This window comes from Talpa occidentalis, unplaced genomic scaffold (genome assembly GCF_014898055.3).
Source record: "Talpa occidentalis isolate TD23 unplaced genomic scaffold, MPIMG_talOcc4v2.1 talOcc4.4, whole genome shotgun sequence".
Lineage (NCBI taxonomy): Eukaryota > Metazoa > Chordata > Mammalia > Eulipotyphla > Talpidae > Talpa > Talpa occidentalis.
The window spans coordinates 46,342,339-46,368,471 of NW_023604295.1; the positions used below are offsets into that span (position 1 = coordinate 46,342,339).

Below are 26,133 nucleotides of genomic sequence, written 5' to 3' on the forward strand. Positions count from 1 at the left end.
GCTTTCGTATTTGAACAGAAAGGGATGACTCTGCAGGCGTTAATTACAGGCACCGCGGGATCACAGTCCATTCTCCTTTTCCTGCCGGCCTGACGTGGCCGTGCCTCCCTGTCCTCAGGCGAGCAAGGGACTCGACTCCCCGGGTAACAATGAACACGGGAGCGCGTCCGAAACCGCCTGCGCCAGCACTTCAGTGGATTTCCCTCGTTCCAAAAGTCCCAAACGCCACGAAGGGTAATTAGTCTGACTCCCCGCATCTTCCGCGGCTTCAGGATATCCGGCCTGACCGCATTTCCCTCACCTGCTCCCGGGGCCCGCGCGGGGCCGGGCGGGCGCGCCCTGAGGAGCGCGCGCATCCAGCATGAGCTCATTCCTCAGGGGCGTTTCCAGAGGCCGGGCCCGGCCGCGCGCACGAAGCGCAGCCGGCCTCGCGCTACCAATGGCCACCTCGGCTGGGTGGGGCGCGGTGGCCCCGAAGGGCTGCCTCCCCGGGCGCTTTGTCCCAATTCGGCTCGAGACGCGGCGCCCGGCCGGGGAGGCGCCCGAGCTGGGCCCGTCCGGCCCTCTCGGGGGAGACGATGGCCGTCGGGGCGCCGAGGCGGGCGCGCCGAGCAGGCTGCGCCCCGCCGAGAGCCCCTGGCGGGTGGGGAGAGGCCCTACACTCTGCGCGCTCGAACGCGCCGGGCCCAGCCCACCGACCACAGCAGTTTCGGGCGGGCGGCGTCGGGGGTCCGCTCCCTAGCTGCGGTTTCCACTCGGGCTGGGGCGGCCGCAGGCGACTCCGTCAGACCTTCCGCCACGACCTCAGGCGAGTTCCTCGGCGCGGCTTCCCAGCTCCTGGGACCGCCGCCGCAGGCCGGCGGCCAATCACAGCGCAACCAGGTCTTGCGACTGGACGGCCACGGCCGCCGATTGGCCAGCGCTGCGGGTTTCGGTTCCCCCCTCCCCCTTACGCCTCCCCTCCCCAGCTCCAGCGCTTCAGGCCAATGAAAAGGCGCTTTATAGACGCCCTCCCTCCGCTTTTCTCTTCTCCCCTCCTTGGGCAGGGACGAGGCGTCCTGACTGGCCGGAGTGACCTCGGAAGCCCCAGCCCCTGCTCCAATCACGGAGGGAGCTAGACTCCCGGCGGAGTTTTCGGCCAATTACAAAGCGGCCGCGACGCCCAACAGTGCGGTTTCACCAGCAACTCTGGGATTCACCGTCCTTAACTCGCCAAGCTTTTCCGTGAAGGCCGGCGACTCTGATTGGCCACTATGGCCAGGGGCGAATTTCTTCTCTAGCCAGCCACAGAACAAGGCGTGCCCACTTTGCGGTTCGGCTGTCTTCGGCATTTTCCGCTTCTGGGGCGTGACTTTCCAGCGGCACTTCTCATTGGCTCTCCAGCCCGATCGGCTTTTTCCGACAGAAACCGCAAACAGACGACGCCCGTGATTGGCTCCGCTCGGGCTTCGGCTCCTGAGCCGAAGCGGGCGGGCGCGGGGCTCGGCCGGCGATTCCCAGACGCCTGTTACGCGGGCGGCCGGGTGCAGGGCGGTGTAAGGCTGGGTGGGGGAGGAAGGAGGCGGAGGACGAGTGGGGGGGGAGGGGGAGTGGAGACGAGCTAGGCGGCTGCGCAGACAGCGCGCCTCACACAGAGCAGCCCCCGACCCGGGCGAATGCGGGCTTGTGCTGCTGCTGCTGCTGCCGCCGCCAACGCCGCCGCCGCCCGGGCCGAGTGACAAAGGAAGGAAGGAAGGAAGCCAGGAGGAGCCGGCCCCGCGGCCGCTGACAGGGCTCTGGGCGGGGGGCAACGCGCGGACACTTCCTGAGCGGGCAGCGACTGAGGCGAGGGGCGGGAGGGCGGCCGCGCTGGTGCCGTGGACGGGGGAGGGGGCCCCGAGGGACGGACTCGGTTGCCGGGTTCCCATGTCCCCGGCGTATGGGGAGCAGCCGAGGAGCCGCTGCCCGGGGTCTGAAGGGAGCTGCCTTCGCCACCACCAGCACCGCCGCCGCCGCCATGGCCGCTGGATCCAGCCGCCGCCTGCCGCTGCTCCTGGCGCAATGAGGAGAGGAGCCGCCGCCACCGCCCGTCGCTGACTGACTCGCGACTCGCCGCTCGCCCGCCCGCCGGCCCCGCCGTCAGCCCGCCGGATCCCGCCGCCGCCGCCGGAGCCGCAGCGCCGCCCGACGCAGCCCCGAGCCGAGCCGCCCCTCCCTCTCCCTCCCTCCGCCCATCCCCCTTCTTCTCAGCGTGGACTCGTGATCCTTCCGCCGCTTCCCTTCTTCATTGACTCGGAAAAAAAATCCCCGAGGAAAATAGGATATTCAGAGTGCTTATTTTCAATCAAGTATTTGCCCCCATTTCACGTGATATATTTTTTTAGGCCCCCCCCCCTTTTCTCCCCTCCAAGGCAAGGGAGGGGGAGAAACTGTATTTTTTTTTTCCTAGCCCCCCATCAGCTACATTTTAACTCTCCGTCCAGCTCTGTCTTGAAGGCGAAATATATACATCGCTCGTTTTTTGTTTTTTTTTTTTGTTTTTTTTTAATAGCTATACAAAAAGGAGTGGAAAGCCAAGAGGACGAAGTCTTTTTGTTTTTCTTTTCTTTTTCTTTCTTTTTTTTTTTCCTGGTGGGAGAACTTAATGCTGCATTTATCGTTAACCTAACACCCCACCATACAACAAAAGGAAGAAAAGGAGGAAGGAAGGAAAAGAAGGTGATTCGGAAAGAGAGTGATCATGTCAGGGCGGCCCAGAACCACCTCCTTTGCGGAGAGCTGCAAGCCGGTGCAGCAGCCCTCGGCTTTTGGCAGCATGAAAGTTAGCAGTGAGTATTGATTTTATTCTACACCCTTTCTTCGCTTTACCCTTCAAATAAGCAGCCTTGAAATATCAGGGTCTTGGAATCCTGGCCCTCCTGATGGAGCAGTCAGAGGGGAATGGAAAAGGGCAGAACCTGCTTTGAGTCAAGGATGAGGCAGCTCCCTGCTTTCTCTGCTCAGATCCCCTCCCCCGATCTCATTAACCTTGAGTTGAGAGAAGACGCTTTTTATGTGGACAATTTGATTTGAAGCGTTTTTCTTTGCTGCACTTCTCTTGCTGTTGGTCGTCTGCTTTATCGAGTGCTTGAGTATTTCCACGGTGCAGGCGTGAGCGTGCTCAACCTTTTGAAGAAAGGACAAGACTTGATGCATGAGCCGCTGGGTACTGAGTGTATGCGTTTTGGAACAAGGGCTGTTTTACATAGCTCAGATCTCAGGGGTTATCGTAGTTTTGTGCACTTCAGAGAGACCCCGAATGTTACAGACTCCTAAACATTTTTCTTGTCTGTGTGACAGTCATACCAATTATTTGTTCTTAATCCAGAGATGAACTTGCTCAGTAACCAGCATTCACCTTTCCGGGCAAGCATTGATTCCTCCCCGGTGGGAGCTCATAGATCACCAACAGCCATAGTATCTCTACGTGCATTGTCTTAAATTGGATAAGTGGCTTAATATGCTATCTCAATCTCCCCGTTTTGACGTGGCCAGTCAACCACGATGTAATTTATGTTTGCTCAAAAGGTAACTTGGAAGTAGGTCCAAGTTTTGATTGAGGTTTGCATTGTCATATTGCCAAGTACCAAGTTAATGGTGATTGTCACTGATTCGTCATTTAAACTCAGTTTTGGGGTGCTGTTGCCTTCGGTACTGGTTCATTGATCAAGAGTTCAGGGAACCCTTCTAGGGTCTATTTAAAATATTTTTGCATTGGTTTCCTGCCGCCTTTAGATAAAACTGAAGTTCGTAATAATACGGATTTAGATCTTTCAGTTTTTGCAGAAGGCTATGGCCACGGGTATAATAGGGCTATTTGGGTGTGTTAAGGGCTGTCGGTAGACTCTTGTTCCAGATTTGTGCCGAAAAGTCTTATGTTCTTGAGGTCTCCAGTGTTCCAACCTATTTCTATTTACGGATATGTTTATGTGATATTTAATGACAGTTTATTTAAATCTACTTCCAGAATTTGGCAAAAATATCTATATTGTTTCCTTATTCTTGGACTAGGAGGCATGGTGAGAGCAGAGAGAAACTATTTTGCTGCCTAGAATGAGAGCAGTGAAGAACTGAGATTTAAAATACATATATATAAGCTGTTACTTGAAATTGTTACATCCTTTAACAACATAAAACAGTCACTCAGAATTTCAGTTCATATTGACTTTTGGAACTTGCCTTAAACAGGGTAGCCTAAGGTAATAGCTGAATGAGAGATTATTTTTGAAAGTTATCTTTTTTTTTTGGGTGACTAGCTGGTACAGAATGTTGGGTATGTGAAGAGCGAAGCTGATGATGCATCTTTCAGGGAAGTGTCACGCTTTCTAAGCACTTCATGGGGTCATTTAAAAGAAATATTTAAAAATTCTCGTATAATTTTCAGCTATGATGAAGCAAATCTTATAATAGATACTTAAGAGCCTCTTGTACCTGGAGTGTTTGTGTGTTTTTCATCTTGGTAATAAGTTTAAAAGCCACTTGAAGTCAATTTTGGGTAATTAATTTATTACATCCAGTTTAGAAAGCAGAATACAATGGCTTGTAATGATAAGTTTTTGGACTTTTTCATTTTGATTCCAAGATCTTCTTTGAAAATCACCCCTTAATTCTTGATATGGTTGTTGAGCATGCACTAACTCTTCTAGAGTGTCCGTTAAAATGTTTTAATTTTACGTTACTGTAAAAGTTAACCTTCAAAAAGTTGTTCCGTCAGTGCTAATAAATGTGTTTTTGACAATCTTGATTTTGAGGACATTTTAAAAGGGCAATCATTAAGCATTTGTTATAGTGCTGGTGTTCTAAGGTGAGAGATACATGAGAAATTATCATCCTTGGCCTCAAAATATTGTTTGTTGTAAAGGTTGATTATGGGACAAAATATGAAAACAATAGCATGGTGACTTAAAGTTATAAATACAAATAGAATACTTCATTCACAGAGACAAAGGGGTGAGGCAGATGGGGGCGGAGACTTCTTGTCGAGAAAATGTGTTTTAAGACAGGTGTAGAAGGAGGCAGTAACTCGAATTTATAGAGAAGCACAAAGGACTGTAGATGGAAGGAATGGACCGAGGCACAGAGATGGAATTTTTGTATGACAGGTAAATAATTTTTGTATTTACCAAACCAGTTGGTGAATTTGAATTAGAAGGACCTAAATAGGAAAATAAGAAGAGATGAAATTTGAGAAGTATGTTAATACTTGCTGGTGGATAGTAGAAGGGGATCTTCTAAGATCCTCTTAGCTGAGAGTTTGGTTGAGATTTATGAGAGTTTGGAATTCACTGTTGGTGGTTGTACAAGATATTTAAAGATAATTTGGGCAACTAGGTTGATAGATTAGAGACATTAGAACCCTTTTAGGGAGAACAGTATGTTGAAAATAGTGAGGAAATAAATATAAAAATGGGGTGCAAAGGAACGTATTTGAGGGACAGTGTGAATGAAGGACTGGGAGGACTTTGGATTGGATTGAAGGGAAATATTTGTGAAGTAGTCAGTAGTTAAAAATAAATTCTGATGGTGTTGGTCTGGAAGACTTTACCATAGAGTTAGATTGTTGATTATAATGGGAAAGTTGAGGAAAGTGCTGAGATGAGAGTAGAGGAGTTCACGTTTTAGAAAACTTATTATATAGTAACTCCCCTTGAAATTTGGACAGCAGTTGGCTACTGGCAATAATATTAACTTTCCAGTATTTTAATTGTACATTTTGTAATTTTCCTATACCTGAAAATGTCAGATTAATTTTTGGGAACAGGAAACTACAAGTTTTTATTTAAATGTTTCCCATTAAAGTGCAAAATAATATATTTATGTATATTCAAAAGTCTCACACTTGAAACCTAGTTAGAATTAATAGCACTGTGGTAATTTAAACACAATAAAATATTTTTTAATTAAATTGTGACTTAGATTTTTAGATATATAGCCCTAATTTAATCTTTCATGCTTGCTTACAACTTGTTTTCCTATAAAATGATTATTCTTACATAAACCTTGTATTTAAACAGTCATCATCATCATCATCATCATCATCATAAATAATAGCTGTTTTCATTTGGTGAGGGTTCCAGCAGAATTTTTGCCATTTTCGATAAACTCGTACCAAGTTTAAATCAGTATACTTAAAATATTTTTACTTACTGATAAAACCTAAAATTTCTTTTTTCATTCACAAACAGATTTAACCATAAATGGTAATAGCGATACAGTTCCTTATAAATGGTAATAGTTATACAATTTCTTCTGTAGAATCACATGATATTTGACTGAAAATAGAGAAGGGTACTGTGGCGATTTTTGTTAAAATGTTAGTAATAAAATCTTTTGGTATACTCTCGGTTAGAACTGAGCTAGTTCTGTAGATTTAATGCTTAAATAAAAGTTTTGGAAAGAGAAAAATAAGCTAATGAGTATCACTTAAGTTATTTCCTCATGAAACTTTTTTAGAGAAAAAATTTTTTAATGGAGAGGATAATTAGTAGTAGTTGAATATTTTTCTGTAGTGTTAGTCTTGTGATTAAAACCAAAGAGTAGGCATCAACTTAGAGTTCTTCTTTTTCCTAGGGAGTTTAATCTCTTTCTGGACATAAAAATTAAAAAAAATTAGGTTATTAGAATTTAACCAATTTCTAGATTAGCCATCTCCGCGGGGAAGGGAGCCCATGTATGAGAATAAAAATCAGGATTTTATTTTCATTCCCTTCCCAACCACACTTACCTAGAGTTGTTAAAACACTCAGGCCTTCCTATAAGAATTGTGTGCGCTGTTGTTGGTTGCATGTGTTTGTAAGATGCTAATTGTGAAATGACCTTAAGGCACAAGCACTAGGGAAAAAAATTAAAGGGAACCTAGAGAGTCACAGATGAATTTATGACTGGTAATTGCATTTAAAAAATGAGGTGACATCTCATTTCACTGGCATAGTTCAGCAGAGAATCAGTACTTGCATCTTGTGCTATTTATTTACCCCTTGTTTTGGACTTTAGTTGCAGATGGAGAGATACTATTTTGGAGAAATAGCAAGAGTGGGAAAGCCAGGATTTTTGTAAATGTCAGCAGCAGATTCTGAGACTAGGGTAGGTCTATTTTTGTATGTGCTTTATGCATAGAGAAGACTGAAATATGTATGCTGACCCTGGTACCAGGTTCCATAATCTTTAAGAAGATTACTGGGATTGTGAGACAGGGATGGGAATGTGCAAGATATGATACTGGTGATGCTCCACCCTTTCAATGGAGAATGAGGGGCAGAGCACGTGGGTGTGACAGGAGTATATGCTGGTAGTAACAGGACCAACCTGATTTCCTGGATATTGTTTTATTAAGAATATAATCACCATGAGTATATGAATTTGTTGGCACATTTAGTGTCCTTTTCTAGCTTTTTTTTTTTGTGAGGGGGTGGGGTATGGAAAGGGAATCTTATATTATTTCACGGATAGAAGCTTTTTCGCGGTTCATTCATTTTAAATAGAGGTTTCGAGTCTTCGCTACTGTCCTGTCTTGGGGTGTACAAATCTTCCTTGGTGTAACATTTAATTGTCTTTGAAATTGGTTGAATGTGATGTAGAAATGTGTATTTATATAAAGACCTGTGTGAATAGAACAGGAAATAAGAAATTACAGAGTTAAAGGACATCAATTTAATTTTCTCAAAAGTTCCCTCCCATTATATTGATAAAAGGATACTGATTGTATTTTTTTTTATTCTAGCTTTTAAAAAATGATTTAATATTTAGCACATAGTAGACATTCAGTAAATTATTTCAGTAATAATACTTGTCTCTGTGTTCTACTTAGTATGGTACAAGATGTAAAAGATACGACTGTAGATTTGGATTCTTAGTTTATAATTCCCCTTCCCATTTTTTGCTTATATTTTTGGTGAAAGGTCTACTTTCTCAGAGCATCCAAGTTAAAATTTTGTAAGTGGTTGAATCTTAAATTTGTGTTGAGTAGTTTCCTTAACATTTTTGGTTTGATTAAATTGAGGGAATGATGTATTGTTTTTCTTGAAACTAATTCTGCCAAACCAGCTTTTCCTTTTGTCTCCAGAGTACTGTAGCCAACAAAGGCATATATATGAACTCTCAATGTGATCCCTTACACAGTCTGGAGTTGTTAATTTCTTGATTCTTCTTTCACATCAGCTTAATAATAAGTAGTAAACATTTCTGATGAAGGAGCAACTTTTTCTAGAAATCTGCATTTTAAGATGATGTTATATAATTTAAATGTATTTACAGGCCTACAATTGAATAGGCATGCTTTAAATCCAGAAAGGGTGACAGGCAAAAATATTAGTAACATTGATACAAAGCAGTGACATTAGTACTCCATTTTATCATTACCATTAATTGTGTATCATGTGGAAATCTGTGGCTCCAGAAGCTAAAAATAAATAGATTGCTTTAATAGAAAGTGGCCATGAAAAATAATATGATTGACATGTGATGCCTACTGAATATTTACTATGTACTAAATACTCTGCTAAGTTCTTTATATGCATTATCTCATTTTAGTCATTATATCAGCTCTACCAAATAATAATAGTTATTTTTGCTTTATAGGTAAGGTAAATGAGATTTAGAGAAATGAAAAGTCCAAGATTACCTGGCCAGAAAGTTGCTTAGTTAGGCTTTAAACCCTGGGGTTCTGATTCTACAGCCTTGCATTTATTGTATATATAATGGTGAACAAATTGCTGTTATCTTAACACTTGGTTACCAGAAATAAGCTAATGTGCCTTTTGCTTTTAGGATAGTCTTTAGCTGTGTGTGTGTGCGTGTGTGTGTGTGTAAGACCTTCATGAGTAGAACTGCTTTTGAATTAATTTCAGGGACACCAAAGCTGTATTTAAATACCTACATTGGAAAAAAGTCCTCAGTTCTTTTTAAGATTTCAGGGAAAGCTTTTAAGGTGGACATTGAAAACAATCAGGGATTATGCTAACACAAAAAGAAAAATAAGTAATGTATGTCTTTTTTTTTTTAACCATTCAGCCAGAGCAGTGGGTTTTTTAATTGAATAGGATATGTACAAATGGTACATATACTTTGCTCATAGGTTGATTTTCAGACAGTTTAGTGTTCTTTATTATTATTTAACACATATTTCTAATTTTTTAGTTGTCTGATTTTTCCTTTTTTTTTTGTCTTTTAAACCACAAATAAGAAGGGAATGAATGAATACTGATGTTAAGTATTATACTTCTTAAAAAGTATAGCAATTTAGGAAAACAGGCATATTGGGATTACATAGTGTAGTCTCTCACAACTCCAGGGAAAGTCATTTTGATAATTGTTCAAAATGTTGTCCTAAGAGAAGGTTAAATTATACAAATTATCTCTCTTTTAAATGGACAGGAGAAAAGTCTTTTTTGCATAGCTGGCATTCTGCAGTAACTTCTCACTACATTAGACATTCTGTAATTCTCTAATCTTGTTGGTCACGAAATGATGAGAAAGAGAACTGGGTCATCTCTGTCTAGATTTCAGTGATAATGAATAAATGCCTTTAGTATGCTAGTTTGGAGTATTGTTTTCAAACTCTTTCTCCCATTGACCATGTACATTTATTACTCAGTGACAGCGTTTATCTGATTTAAGATTTGTTGTCTTGTTCTTTTTCTTCTGTGGTGTAGCGTTGCTGTTTGGAGTTTGACTTGTCCATCTTTTCTGTTTATGGAATGCTTAGAAGGCACAACGTGGAGTCATTTAAGCTTCTTGTGACTTTTTTTTTAAAAAGATTGATTTATTTATACAAGCACTGGCTACAGTCAGAAGCGCAGGAGGGTGAGAGAATTCACCAGAGCCAGAGTGGGGAACAGAACAGGCAGACCAACGAAATACACTGCTGAGGGGAGCAGCGGGCGTGGAGGAGAGGTCTGCGCGCCATGTCGGACCCTCGCTGGCAGCCAGGGATGGAACTGGTGCTGCAGAGACTGCAGGCAGCTTCGCAGCCCAGTGCTCAACGCCTGCGCTACCAAGGGAGGCCCTTCTTGTGAATTTTGATTAAAATTTTAGAAAGTAACTTTACTAAATACACTTATGGCCTATGTAATGAGTATTGAATATTATCTAAGGAAAAAGGATATTTATGAAAGAGTATAATTTTTTCTGTTTTGCAGGTATGAGAAATTCTTAGGGACTTCACTCACTGATATAACTAAAAATGTTAGGTGTTTGGGATTTCTTTTCCAGGAAGATTTAACCTATCACTTAATACATGTGACTATACCTCTATCTACTCTCCTTATTTCATAAAAATCAGTTAACTTAAAAAAAATTGATTGAGAGCCTCCCCTGGTGGCGCAGCGGTTGAGCACTGGGCTGCGAAGCTGCCTGCAGCCTCTGCAGTGCCAGTTCCATCCCTGGCCACCAGCGAGGATCCCATGTGGCGTGCAGACCTCTCCTGCCGCCCGCTGCTCCCCTCAGCAGTGTATTTCGTTGGTCTGCCTATTCTGTTCCCGCTCTGGCTCTGGTGAATTCTCTCACCCTCCTGCGCTTCTGACTGTACCCAGTGCTTGTATAAATAAATAAATCTTACAAAAAGAATTGATTGAACACTTTCTTCATGAAATATTGAAGTTTATTGAACTGAGTTAAATAAATAGCTGTTTTTAACCTTTTTTATAGAGATAGCCCACAAAGAATTGTAGGTGCCTGGCATTAGACTGATGGCATTGCAGGTGCATTTGCTGTCATCAGGATTTCAGTCCTTTCCTACTCTACACATTAGCTACATAAAAATAGTAAAGCTGTATGTTAGAAAATTACATGCTTATTTTACTTACATATTTTGTTTTAAAAATAGAATTACACGTGATTCAAAATTTTATAAGGTTTCCTAGATGTCTTCTTCTTTCTTGCTCCTGCTCTGTAACTTACTGATTCTCTTTCCTTGAGACAGCCAGCATTTGATTTTTTGCTTTCTTATGTGTTTTTCCATAGATATTGTAAATCTTTTTACAGGTTCTTTCTGTGATCAAATTATATTTTTTTGTATACATACCTAAATTGACACTGATATTAGTATTTTAGTGTTAAAATTAAAATTTAAATCAGTTGTTCTAGAAAATTGCTGTTGGTTTTTATACTAGTAGATTATTAAATCCTTATTTTTCTGAATGTGAGTTATCAACCGATCGGGAATAACTACAAAGATGAGAGGGTACTTCTCTTGGCAATTACAGGTGAAATCATAATCATAACCAATGAGTACTTAGTAGCACATTTATTATATTTCCCAGTGTGTATTTGAGAAATTAATCGTAGTGTCAGGTAGATAACATATGTGTTCTTGCTGGAAATAGTTGTTTATTAAAGAAAAAGAAAATACAATTTTTTTTCTGTTAACTTTCGATTTTCTAACATCTTAGATATGAGAAAACCTGTTCTCTTGAGAGATCAGAGGCGCAGAGTGCATCAATGTCAGTGAAGCCTGTGCCTTTTACCTCTTTAAGAGCGCACGTTTTTATTCTCCTTAATGAAGCACTCCTTAGTCTTTCTTCTTTTTAAATTCTTTTATAAAGTAATATATTCATATGACTTAAAGAAATCAGTGCAGAAAGTCTTAGTATTGAAGGCAGTTTTCTGCTCCTCATATCTACTTCTCAGAGGCAACCTTAACTATAAGAACAGTTTTTTCCTAGTACTTTTTGTCATATTTAAATAGTACATTTTTAAAAATTAGTTTTAAATGTATATTATCTCAATAGATATTATTTGTTATCATCCCCATCTTCCTTTTGCTATCATACTAATAAAATTATGCCATTATTTTAAGAATATGTAAATTATTTCAATGATTAATACTAAGTATCTAGACATTGAGCAATGGTTTTAAAGAGAAGCAAGTAGTGTACAATGATCACATATTTTTATAAACAACTTTATTGAGATATACTATAAAATTCATTTAAAGTGTATAGATCAGGGCCTCCCTGGTGGCGCAGGGGTTAAACATAGCGCTATCAAGTTATCACCAGCCACTGCAGCACAAGTTCAATTCTGGAGGCCAGGGAGGCCAGGGAGTAACCCACATGGTGGCGCAGACCTCTCCTGCCCGGCCCACTGCTCCCCTCAGCAATGCGTTTCAGTACATCTGCCTGTTCTGCTCCCCACTCTCTCTGGTGAATCCTCTCACCCCCCACACATCTGGCTTACATCCCAGTTCTTGTATATATAAATAAATAAATCTTTAAAATAAATGAAGTGTATACTTCAGTAGTTTTTAGTATATTTTAGAGTTGTATAGCTGTGGTAGTGTTTTACCAGTCTAATCTTAGAACAGTTTTATTAGCCCTGAAAGAAACCCTTTACCCATTAGTACTTATTTCCCATATTCCCTTATCCCTCTAGCTGCTCTGTACAACCACTAATCTACTTTCTATGGATTTGCCAATTCTTGACATTTCCTATAAATGGGGTGATACACTTTGTGGCCTTTTGTGACTGGCTTTTATGTCACACAGTGTCTTCTAGCTTCATTCATATTGTGTTATTATTAGTACTTCATTCCTTTTTTGTTACTGAATAATATTCCACTGTATGGGAATGCCTCCATTTGCCTATTTTCATCAGTTGATGGACATTTGGTTTGTAACCTACTTTTTTGCTACTATGAATAATGCTGCTGTGAACATTCATAAACAGATTTTTGTGTAGACATGTATGTTCAGATCTTTCTGGTATATACCTAGGAGTGAATTGCTGGATTATATGGTAATTGTTTAGTATTTTAAGGAACTGTCAAATTGTATCCAAAGGGTCAATCACATTTCCTTTGCTTTTAATTTTTTTTATACTTTATTGTTGCCATCTTCATCCTGTATTGTTCCCAGTTATTACAGTTTGGATCCCTCCCCACCCCCCAGTTTTAGCAGGTCTCTAGATTCTGCCCCACCTTTCCCCCCCCCACCCCCCTTGGCGTGTTCTCCTCTCTTCCCTCCCAGAGTCCTTGTCCTTCTAAGTTCCAGTGTGCAGCTGTCATCTTCTGACTTAATTCATTGCTCTTTGGGATCCACACTCCTATTTCCTGAATCCCATGTTTGTACCATTGAGTACTTCTTATCTAGCATAATTTCATGGCATAAACCAGCAGTGCTCAAAATATTAACTGCTTGGTAAATGTATCTGGGGAAGTTAGGTTTGTTTTTTTTTTAAGATTTATTTATTTATGCATACAACAGCTGGGGTCTAGGCCAGAGGTGTGTGTGGGGTGGGTGGTGGTGGTGAGAGGATTCACCAGAGACAGAGTGGGGAGCAGAACAGGCAGAGCTACTGAAATACACTGCTGAGGGGAGCAGTGGATGAGACGGGAGAGGTCTGCTTTGCCATGTTGGTTGCTCTCTGGCTGGCTGGGGATTGAGCTCGTGCTGCAGAGGCTGCGGATTGCTTCATAGTGTGGTGCTTAACCCCTTGCGCCACCAGGGAGGCCCTGGAGAAGTTAGTTTTATTGCTTTTTTTTTTTTTCCACATTTACTCCAAAGGGTATTTAAGAAGCTAATACACTTTTTGGGCAGGTTTCTCATTTTTTTAAGTATGTAGACACTGAGGCATAGATTTTGAAGGTTACTTTTTTCATTATTAAGTGATTATCATGCCAGCATGTAGCCAGTACAGAAATCTGAACAATATTAATATCAAGCAATTGTTTAAATCAGAGCTATTCAGTAGAAATATAATTACTTTGTAAGCCACAAATGTGAGTCACATACGTAATTAAAAATTTTCTAGGAGTCACATTAAAGAGTAAAAAGATAGACATATATTTAATTTTAATATATATGTTTAGCTCATTATATCCAAAATATGATTATAGATAATTAGTATAACATTTATTAATAAGATATTTTATATTCTTTTTTGGTACTAAGTCTTGATAACCTAGTGGATAGTTTACCCTTACAGCACATCCTAATTTGAAGTAGTTACTTTTTAAGTGCTCAGTAGCCACATGTAGCTAGTGGTTATTATACGAGTTAGTTCAGGCTTAGAATTTTGTCCAGGAATTGTGTTGTGCATTTTTGTTGTCAGTCTATCTAGTCATTATAGCCTATTCTCAAAGAACAGGAAAGGTAACTGTGGTTTAAAAATACTTCATTGACTTGTTTCATTATTTTGTTTTGATTTTAGTCATTTTCACTTTATTTCAACATTTCATACCACATTAAAGGAGGTTGAGAGATACATGTTCTTCAGAAAGATACTTGCTCTAGGATGTGATTCCACCCTTCCCCCCCTGCATATTTTAGCACAAATGTTAAAGTGTATATTGAAATTCTTTTTTTTTTTTTTTAAGAATTACTTATTTATGCATACAAGAGCTGGGGTATAGGCCAGAGGTGTCGGGTTGAGAGGATTCACCTGAGTGGATTCACAGAGTGAGGAACAGAACAGGCAGATTGACTGAAGTACACTGCCGAGGGGAGCAGTGGGTGAGTCAGGAGAGGTCTACTGCGCCATGTGGGTTGCTCCCTGGCCGTGTGGGGGATCGAACTCGTGCTCCAGTTACTGCGGATAGCTTCTTAGGTTGTGTCTCAACCCCTTGCGCCACCAGGGAGGCCCGTATATTGAAATTCTTAATAAGCTTGTTAAATGTTGTTGCCTTGATTGTCCTGGTCCCAGTATGGTTTTTATCAGTTTAAATATTTTTTTCCCATATATTCTCACCCCTTACTCTTTCAAAGAACTACCTAGCTTTCAGAATCTCAAATGTTACCTCAGACACTAAGACTTCTGTGCTTTACCCCAAGGCATGAAATTCACTTGCATGTAACTCCTGTATTATTCCGTAACTATTGTAATATTTTGTCTTGTGTTCTAGTTGACCAGTCTTGTTTTTCTCTAGGTGACTGTGAATTCCATTATGGTAAAAACTGTATTTTACTTAGCTTTATATTACTGTTTTATGGAGCATAATGCCTTCTATATTGGGTTACTTAATACATATTTGAGTTGAAGTCATTTTGTCTTGGTAGTTATGTGTATACAGTATGTACTAGCTACATGGTATTGAGTTTCCAGGTTCCAAATTATTAGTAATGTTTCTATGAACCTTTACGTTTTGATATAAGAAATCAATTTATAAAGTTAAACATGAGTTTTTGTTTAAACATGACAGAGTAATAGTAGAGAAAGGAAAGAGACACAGATATAGATACATAATATGTATCAATACTTATCACTGAGTGGCTCTGAACTGCTATGAACTACTTTGAATGGATATCTAAACGAATGAATGAAATTCCACTGCTTGGAGTTTGAGGAGTTAGTGAGAAACGTGTATTTGTTAGGACTTCTAAAATGGAAGCAGGTGGGCTAATTTCTGGGGTGTTAGAAACGAAAGATCCCCAGAGGCAGAAGCCTCTGACTCTACTGCCTGTGTATGCATTAGTACAAATTGTACAGCCTATCAGCTGTCTATAGTAATTTGCTAGTAAGATATTTTTTAAAAATGCAGCTTAGCTTTATGTCACAATTTAAAGAATCCAAAAAACCATCCTTTTGTTTTTCACATATACCTGAAAAAGCCGGTGTACTTTATTAAGTGTACAAAAGAAACATGAGAAATGCTGCCTTATAAGAGTGAGAGCTGGGAAAGAAGTTAATTGAAGTTTTGGTTATGATTGGTACTGAATTTCCCCATTTACTATTGATGGTAGCCTAGATCTGAGAACGAGAGTAATTGAAATTCAGCTACCGTTTGAGTATGTACTATGTGCCAAACTGTCATTTCATTTAACTGTCATAATGCTTTGAGACAATATTTTATCCCCACTTAATGGATGGAGTAGCTAATTTAAAAATACTTTATTTGATTTATTCAGCATCTTACAGATAGGGAGAACTAGGTCTAGCATATTGAACTCAGGTCTCTAGAATTGAGGTAAAAGAAAAAAAATTTTTGAATATGTAAAGTAAGTCATTGCACTGTACAATTTATTTCTGTCTCTTTGAACTTGTTCACTTAACTGCTGTACTACATAACCATTATAATTTGGAAAGAGAATAGGGAAATTGTGTGAAATTGATCGAATCAAGATTTTTTTAGGATAAGGATTACGAAAGAACTGTTATTTTTTTGTAGTTAATACCAAAAAAACAAGTAAATTGTTTTATCCTTTCAAATAAAGATTTTAAGAGCAGATACCTTGCTTTCAAAATAAATGCAGACTATCTGTGATACAAAATAGCGTCTATAGAGATGGGTAAAAAAATACAATAGAAATTCATATTGCAAAGTCAAATCCTATTTTTTTTTTTTTTTAACTAAAGGAAATTGAGAGGTCAGATAACTTTTGCCAAGGTATCATAACTCCCCAGAGCCTGGATTCACCAAGGTAATTTAGTCTTGAACTCTTAATTTCCACTCTTTAACTGTTACAAGATAATGTGGACAATTGTGCAATTGTTAGCCACAAGGCTCTGATTTTTGAGCCTGGTTAACACATCATATAGCTTGATTCAAAGGCAAGTGTTAGATTTCTGCTTCTATCCTTTTTGTTTCCTGTGCTTATTGGTCTTAGTATTTTTTGCTGTTGCTTTGTATTATTTTTGTACATGAAAATCCCATTGTGTAGTTGGCATTTAATAAATGTCGAACGTTGGGGAAAAAAATGTTGAAGCTTAAGTATAGTCAAAATTTTAATCAGTGCACACTCATGTTTTTCTTAAGTATTTTTGTAGTTTTTGAAGGTAGTTAAATATTACATTAAATTCAATACTAAATTAAGTTAAATAATTAAAAAGGTTGGTTTTTAATTCTTATCACTTGGAGAAAATTTTCCGTGCTTCTGAAGAACTATCCTTAGTCCATGAGTGTTTTAAATGTCAGATTACAATAAATTCCTGTGACACATAGTTCAATACGGTATATTTGACTAGTGTGCCCTGCTTTATAGTCTTCAGGTCAGGGACCAATTATTACAAAGTGTAATAATTATACAATTTTAATGCTCTTCTCTATTCATTTATCTACTCTGTAACTGTAAGATTAGGAGAAAAATACCGATTTTTTGATTACTTGCAATAACAAGCCCAGTTTTTCATGCAGTTGGATTTTTCATATCATACTTATAAGAGGATGTCTGGGCTTTAATATATACTATTTAATAAATGGGATGTTCACATATCCAGAAGTCACTTATTTGTCAGCTCAACTATACAGAATTAAGGCAAGAGTAAATGGATTAAAAACGAACACCTGAGAGCCAAAAGATTACAGAATCTGAAGCAAAGTGGTTTTTTTTTTTTTTTTTTTTTTTAACCTGTGTGAGAGTCCTCTGGTCGGTGTTTTCTAAACTATTACTCTAGTAGTATTATGCTATAATAGATATTTTCTGGCTATGGAAGTTTAGGAACTACTGCCTATAAGATCCCTTGAAGGACTGGTGTTCCTTGTATCACACTTTGGAGGCTTTGCCTTAGGGGTTTGGACTTTGCTTTTATTTTAGAAGGGAAGGGAAGGGAGCCAGCATTTCAAGAACATTACTCACAGGGCCTAGGTGATTATCTACATTTTACAGACAGGGAATCCAAGGCTGTTGTGGAAGGTACAAGACATAAAACTAGTAATGGGCCAGAACTGGGGCTCGATCTCTAGTCTCTCTGATTTCTAAATCTTTGCTCTTTTGATTTTACCATGCTATTGTATGATTGTAATGAGCTGCCCATTTGGATTTTACTCCTTAGAAACAGCAATTTAGCAGTAAACTGCCTTACTTAAGGAAGAAGGAAAGGATAATGAATTGAGTAGCTGATATATAATCCCACTTTTTTTGGTTTGCATAGGTGAGCTCCATGTTCCAAAGAGGAAGGTTTCGGAGAATAACTGCAAATTAAAGTGCTTTTGAGTGAGATTTGGTATTATCTTTAGCTTTATATCTATTTTTGATACAAGGCCAGAACTCATAGTGAACTTAATAGACAAGTTACTAACTTCTTATAGCTTCACTTTTCCTTACCTGGAAGTAGTGATGATAATACCCACTGGTATTATTTCTGGGTGATCGTAAAGCTTAAAGGAGATAATTATGTATGTAAAGTGCTTGTCACAGTATCTGGCATATAATAATCTTAGCTGCTGTAATTATTAACACTAACAAAAAAGATGTAGGTTCTTATTTCTGTATGTTGTGTGTGTGTGTGTGATTTTTAAATTGATTTAACATTGATTTAAAAAACTATATGTTTCGGTAGTATAACTTCACATAATGATAAATGTATATATCACACCAAAGTTCTATATTATTCACTTTTTTTTTTTTCAAATGGGCATGTGTAGGGTAGTTATGAGGAAAACCTCTAAATCATCTAAAAAGTTTTGAGCAGAAATCACTAGATGCTTTATAAAGTAATGGAAATTTTATTCTGAATATGTTTCATAGGGCATTAAAAATGTTATTTCCGTTAGTGACCTGATACCTTTTCAGTGAGTACTAGCTGAAATCTGCAAATATTGACCTACTGGCACCTCTAAAGTTTTTGTGTTTGTTTTGTATGTATGTATGTATGTATGTATGTGTGTGTGTGTATATGTGTGTGTCTCTGTGTGTGTGTATACACACACACACACACACATATATATATATATATATATATATGTATTTTTAACTTAGTTAATATAGGTACCTCCCAATCAGGTATTATACCACTATATAGTGCACCCACCATGTTTTTCATTTTAAATGTCAGTGTTTCTTTAAGTAGGTCTGATGTCATGTAGTCAATTCTTTTTAGACTGTATATTTTTGTTCTGAAAGCATTTTCAGGCTAGTCTATATGCAGTGACAGTTGGGTTGCCTTGACCATGAGGCATTAAATGTTTCTGATGAGGACATCAGATTACTATGGGATGTGAAGATCTACCCCTTCTTACTCGCCCCTTAAGATACTGCAGTCCTATAAGTAGTCTGAGGTGCTCTCAAAATTTGGAGAACTGTTCAAGACCATTCAGAACCATTAAGGCTATTAACTATGCATTCAGTTAAGCACAATACAATATGTTTTTTCAATATACTATTCTTACTCCTCCTCAATTTTGAGGAAGTCATAGAGAGAAGCTACCCTTACCTGAAATTTTCTTCTCTCTGACTTTATTTCTTGCTTTGAAATAGTTAAGATTCTTGGGAACTCTTAAGAACATCATATCATTTTCATAGTTTGAGTAGAATGATTTCCAAATCGTCTTTGTTTTCATTGGTGTGTTTTTTAAAGGAGCAGCTAGCAGCACCTGGCTACTTGGTCACTTACTAGGGGAAGGGAAGAATGAATCATAGGTTCCTTTTTTCCCCTTTTCTGCTTCTCTTCTCCCTTTCCCTTTAGCTATTTAAAAGTACTGAACTTGGGCCTCCCCTGGTGGCGCAGGCGGTTGAGTGCTGCGCTATGAAACTGTCCGCAGCCTCTGCAGCGCGGGTTCGATCCCGGCCGGCCGGTGAGGGTCCCACATGGTGTGGCAGACCTCTCCTCTCCTGTCTTGCCCCCTTGCTCCCCTCAGCAGTGTGTTTCGTCAGTGTACCTGTTCTGTTCCCCAACTCTGTCTCCAGTGAATCCCTCTCACCCTCCCGTGCATCTGGTCTGTACCCTGGATCTTCTATAAATAAGTAAATAAATATATCTTAAAAAAAAAAAAAAAGTACTGAACTTGACTTCATTTTCTTTTTTAGGGAACCTAATATTCCCACACAGGTGAATATTTTTCCATTTGGAGGTGTTTATTTTTAAGTTATACAAATTATTAAAGCAGCTTTCAATTATATAAAAGTAAATAGAACTGTATAATGAATCACTATATAACCATCGTCAATTACTGTAATTATATGTGGGCAATCTTGTCTCATCTGTACCCTCATTTCTACCTGAAATAACTTTTAAAGCAAGTTTTAAATATGGTTATTTTTTGGACATACTATATCTTTTTAAAAGATGAGGATGCTTAAAACATCATTCAATCTTATAAATATTGTAAAACTTTCTTAACATTGTCAGAAGACTAGGGTTCCTTGTTCCTTGATGGTATTTTTTTCCCCTGAAAACTTTTTAGGATCCAAAACAAGGTCCATGTGTTACATTTGGTTGCTATTTTAAAATCTCCATACAGTGGAGTTTTATTTCCTTTTCTTTTTCTTATTTATTTACTGAAGAAGTTAGATCATTTGTTTTTTGGAATTTCCCACATTCTGAATTTCTTGATTTGTATCCTTGTGGTTATTAAGAAAGGGTGATATTTCTTTGTCCCCTGTATTTCCTGCAAACTGTTAGATTACCTGATGTTATTTACTATTGCATAACACCGAGTGGCAAATATGTCATTTTTTTGTGATGTTATGATTGAGCATTGGGTTTATTGTCAGCTTGATTCACTATTGTGTATAGTTGCTTTTGCATTAGAAAAGCAAATTGGGTTGTTAAGATAAAGACTATATGACCTGCAAAGCCTAAAATATTTATTGTCTGGTCCTTTATAGAAAAAATTTGCCAACCCTTATTTAGAACATTATATTGTAAGAAGTTGCTAGCGGTGATGTTTTCATTCTTTCCATTTTATTTGCCCAAGTTCATTTATTAAAAAAAAAAAAAATACCCTCCTTAAATTACTTATTCTGAGGAACAGCAAGATAAATACTTGATTTTTCCCTAGTTGTTGGTAGAGGTGGCCAGTTAGGTTATTTTCCCCTGTCCTTTCCTTTTTTTTTTTTCCCTTTTCTTTAGAATATGGTTTTGTTTTGTGAATCTTGCTTTTGAATATATTTGATGTTTTACTCCATTGTAGTTATTCTTTTTAATTCTCAAATTGTCCCATCTTTAGCCAGTGGGAGGAGAGCGCCTTCATGTTGGCTCTTGTATCCTTCCATATAACTTTAGAAGCCTTTGGTTAATAACCCTTTTTTCTAATATAACAACGTGTTGCAGGCTTATTTGTACATCACTTGCCTCAGATCTACAGATTATTTCTCTAAGGGGTTCTGATACCTTTCTTTCAGTGGAGAATAGTATTTAAAGACCATAAAACAGGGTCTTTGTTGTTATGGGTTGGTTGTTGTGTGTAAAACCCTTTTAGTGGACAAAACTAAGGTGTGTGTGTTTTCTTACTATAGTAAAATATAACATAAAATTGACCATTTGAATCCTCTTAAAGTTTAACTCAAAGGCATTAAGTACATTGACAGTATTGTGTATCAAACACCACTAATTCCATAGCCTTCCTACACCACAAAAGGAAATCCATAATCATAAACAGTCACTCTGCAGTGCTCACCTTCTCTAGGCTCTAGAACTAATTGCTTTCTGATTATGGAGTTGCTTATTGTGGACAGTTCATGAAAGTAGAATCATACCACAGGTGTTTTTTTGTTACTATTTTCAAGATTCATCCATGTTGGAATGTGTGTCATTACTGTATTGCTTTTTGTAACTGAATCCTATTATATTGTAGGAATATACCACATTTATTTATTTAGTTGAGGGATATTTGGTTTTTTTTTCCATCTTTTGGCTATTGTGAATAGTGCTGCTGTGACCATTTATGTACGTTTTTGTTTGAACAGTTGTCAGTTTTCTTGGGTATTTACCTAGGAATAGAATTGTAGGGTCATACAATAATTCTGTGTTTAATTTACTGAAGAATTGCTGTTGCATTTTCCACAGTGGCTGTGTCATTTTACTTTTCCACCAGCAGTGTATGAGGGTTCCAGTTTCTTCTTAGCTCCAGCACTTGATGTGTCCCGTTTTCTGATTATACCCTTTCTAGTTGTATGAAGTGATACTGTGATTTTCTTTTTAAAGATTTATTTATTGGGCCTCCCTGGTGGCCTAAGTGGTTGAGCGCGGCCCTGTGAAGCTATTTGCAGCTTCTGCAGTGCTGGTTCGGTCCCCGCTGGCAACAGAGCATCCCTTATGGCGAGCAGACCTCTCCTGTCTTCTCCCGCTGCTCCCCTCAGCAGTGTATTTCGTCAGTCTGGCTTTTCTGTTCCCTGCTCTGTCTCTGGGGAGTCCTCTCACCCTCCCACGCATCTGGACTGTACTCCGGTTCTTGTATAAATAAAAATAAATCTTAAAAAAAATTATTTATACAAGAACTGGGGTACAGGCCAGATGCTCGGGAAGGTGAGAGGATTCACGAGAGACAGAGTGGGGAACAGAACAGGCAGACCGACCGAAACACACTGCTGAGGGGAGCAGTGGACAAGACAGGAGAGGTCTGCCGTACCACGTGGGTATCTCCCTGGCTGGCTGGAAATCGAACCCACACCGCAGATGCTGCAGACAGCTTCACAGCGCTGTGCTCAACCTCCTGCGTCACTGGGGAGGCCTGATAATGTGAATTTGACTTGCAGTTCCTTATTGCTGATTGACTTTGAGGAACTTTTCATGGGCTATTTAACCATTTGTATGTCTTTGGAGAAATGTCCAAATGTTCAGATCTTCTGCCTTTTTAAAAATTGAGTTTTCTTGGGCCTCCTCTGGTGGCTCAGCGGTTGAGTGCAGGGCTGTGAAGCTGCCTGCAGCCTTTGCAGCACCAATTCGATCCCCGGCCCCCGGCGAGGGTCCCACATGGCGCGCAGACCTCTCCTGCCGCCTGCTGCTCCCCTCAGCAGTGTATTTCGTCACTCTGCCTGTTCTGTTCCCTGCTCTGGCTCTGGTGAATTCTCTCACTGTCCCGTGCTTCTGACTGTACCCAGTGCTTGCATCAATCAATCAATCAATCAATCTTTTAAAAAAATTAAAAAAAAAATTGAGTTTTCTTGTGGTTGAGTTGTAAAGATTCTTAATATATTCTGGATTCTACGCCCTTATCAGATAATATAATTTGAAAATATATTCTCTCATTTTGTGGGTTGTTTAATCACTCTCTTGATGTATACTTTGAGGCACAAAAGTTTTAAATTTTATTTGAAGTCGTACCTACTTTCCTTTGTGCTTTTGGTGTCCCATCTAAAATCCAGGGTCATAAAAATTTACCCATATGTTTTCTTCAATGGATTGTATAGTCTTATATCTAGGTCCATGTTCCATATTAAGTTAATTTTTGTATATGGTATGAGGTAAGGGTTCAGTTTTTCAAGCTCCATTTGTTGAAGAGCCTGTTGATTTCCATTGAATGGTCTTGGCACCTTTGTAGGTTCGTGGATTATTTTAGGACTCTCAATTTTATTACATTGACAATATTTCTGTCTATGCTAGTGCTACCCTATCTTGATTACTGTAGTTTTGTTAAGTTTTAAAATTGGGAAGTTTAAGTAGTCCCAGTTACTTGTTTTGAAAGCTTGTTTTGACTGTCTAGAATCCTTTGCAACTCCATATGATTTTTAGGAATTTTTTTTTTATTTCTGTACAAAAGGCCTTTGGAATTTTTATAGGGATTGTGGTGAAACTGTAGATTGCTTTGTGTAGTATTGACACTTTAACAATATTAAATCTTCTAACCCTGAAAACAAGAATGTCTTTCCACTCTTCTAGATCTTCTTTAATTTCTTTCAGTAATGTTATGTTGTTTTCAAATCTTGCACCATCTTGGTTAAAGTTATTCCTAGTGGTATTTTATGTTATTGTAAATTGAACTCTTTTTATACTATTGTAAACTGAATTGCTTCTCAATATCCTTTTCAGACTGCTCACTCGTGTATAAAAATTTATCTGGTATTTGTGTGATCTGCAACTTTACTCGATTTGTTATATGGTTGTTTAATTGATGGAATACACTTTGAGTTCATACCAGTATTTCGAAATCTGATATTATTTTAAAATGAAGGGTGCACCTTCCTGGTGGCGCAAGGGGTTAAGACAGCCCTATGAAGCTATCCGCAGCCACTATAGCATGAGTTTGATCCCCGGCCAGGGAGGTGACCCACATGGCTCAGCAGACCTCTCCTGACTCACCTGCTGCTCCCTTCAGCAGTGTATTTCAGTTAATCCGCCTGTTTTGTGCCCTACACTGTCTTCTGGTGAATGCTGTCACCTCCCACACCTCTGGCGTGTACCCCAGTTCTTGTATGCATAAATAAATTAATCTTTAAAAAAAAAGAAGGGTTTAGGATAAGTTGTTCCCTTTAGCTTTCTTATGCTTTATATTTACAGCTGTTTTTTAAATGTTGTAAATTTTGAAAGTAGGATTTACCTGCTTTATATTTAGGCATCCGTGTACATAATTAGTATTATTTTGAAATTTTCTTAGAACGTTGCTAAAAAACATTTTAAGAATTCTTGCTATTAGTGTAAATTCTACTAGGGATTTACAATCGCATCACAGTTTGAGTATCATTTGAAATGATTTTTCTCTGTGGTTTAGCTATTTGGTATATAGTTAGTTAAATTTGTTCATTTTGCTGTAGATTTTGGGAAATAACCAATTTTCATTATGATTTAATTTTTTATAATCATGTAAAATATATGATTCTAAAACCAGAATTACAATATGAAATATAATTAAAAAATCTTTTGTTTCTCTCTCGCCTTTAGGTAATATTATTTCTAGATTAGTTCAGAAAAACTGTAGTGTACGTATACTTATTCATATTTCCCTCTCCTCCTTCAGAAAAACTTACACTTTGTTACGCTGCTTGTGTTTTTTTTTTTAACCCAGCAAAAACCCTAGAAATTTTTCTTACTATATGGAGTTCTTTTATATTGATATTAGGAATTACATAAGGAAATTTTGGTGGGACCAAGTGCCTGTTTCTTCTCTGGTTCTGAAATTTGAATCACTTTCCGTTTTTATCAAAGAAGATATTATTCTGTCACAAATATTCAAGCAGTATAGACATGTACGCAATAAAAAGTGTCGTTTTCCCTAATTCCCATCTGTTTATTCTTGTCTCTAGAAATTACTACTATTAATTCTAAGCATTTTTCTAGGAGTATATAGAACATTCACATGCTAGTTTTAAACAAATGAGGGTGTATCTTCTGTGTTCTGCACCTTCATGTTTTAATGTAATATCAATTGAGCTTTAAATTTGGATAATGAAATCGATTCCTGAGTGTGATAAAACTTTAAAAAGTGATTTTGAGTCATCCCCCTTTTCTTTTATTAATGTATTTTGTGAATATATATGTCTAACTTCCTAAATTTTTTGTATTGTATTAATAATTTCTGCTTTAAAATTCACAAAGTAGTATGTGACTATATTCCTCTTTACTTCTTGAATTCAAACTTATATTTGGGAAGAAACTGAGAAAAATTTTATTGTTGTAGTCTAATGTGGTTTAATACTATAAGTAAGTTCACATAAAGTTAGCGTGCACATTAATTACTAGGATTCAATGTGAGCTCCATAAAAACAGGAAAAAATCTTGCCTGTCTTTTTCATCATTGGGTCCCTAGCACCTCGGACAGCAGCTTGCTCTACAGACTTCTCACTATGCAACATTTATTTTGCCATAAAAATTATAAATGGATCACACTATACAAATTGCTATATGTCTTTTTTTTCCACCTGTTAATATAGCATGGAAATTTCTATGTTAATTCTTACATGTCTATATTAATCCTTTTTGTTTCAGTGTGAAAATTATTTTTTATTAACTTTTTTTTTTATTGAGGTAACATTGTTTTACAACACGTGTATGATTTCGTGGTATAGGTTTATACCTCCTTAGATGTATATTACCACATACACCATGCCTACCACCAGAGCACCCATAATCCTCTACCATAGGCCACTATCTCCCCTCCCCCCTTACTCTGCACTTCCCACATTCCCTCCTCTAGTTGCATCAGTTCTGCAGTCATGTTTGCAGGATTTGTTTTAGTTTACTTTTTCTGTTCCTTTGTGTTGTTTCTTTTATATTCTACATATAAGGGAAATAATTCAATATTTTGTTTTTTTCCTTCTGACTTAGCATAAGCCCCTCTAGTTCAATTCATGTTGCAAATGTCAAGATTTCATTTTTTTGTTATAGCCAAGTATTCCACTACTCCACTTCTTCATCTTTCTCATCTGCCTGTTTGTTAGTTCCATAGCTTGACTGTTACAAATAGTGGTACTATGAACATAAAAGTGCATATATCCCTTTGATACTTTATTCTTTAAAAATAATGTAGTGTGGATACTGTAGTTTATATATATAGGGAGTTTTAAAGGCTTTAATTTTAGCATTAGACTT

The 26,133-nt window shown here is 38.5% G+C and overlaps 1 protein-coding gene across 3 annotated transcripts in view; it reads left to right on the forward strand.

Annotated features, from left to right (window-relative positions):
• Positions 1–2,156: 2,156 nt before the first annotated feature.
• GSK3B (glycogen synthase kinase 3 beta) overlaps positions 2,157–26,133 on the forward strand; it is a 170,497-nt gene continuing 146,520 nt past the window's right edge. For all 3 annotated transcript variants that reach the window (XM_037525488.2, XM_037525489.2, XM_054700537.1), the window contains exon 1: positions 2,157–2,807. In XM_037525488.2, coding sequence (XP_037381385.1) covers positions 2,720–2,807 — 88 coding nt within the window. In that variant the 5' untranslated portion in view covers positions 2,157–2,719. The remainder of the gene's footprint in view (positions 2,808–26,133) is intronic.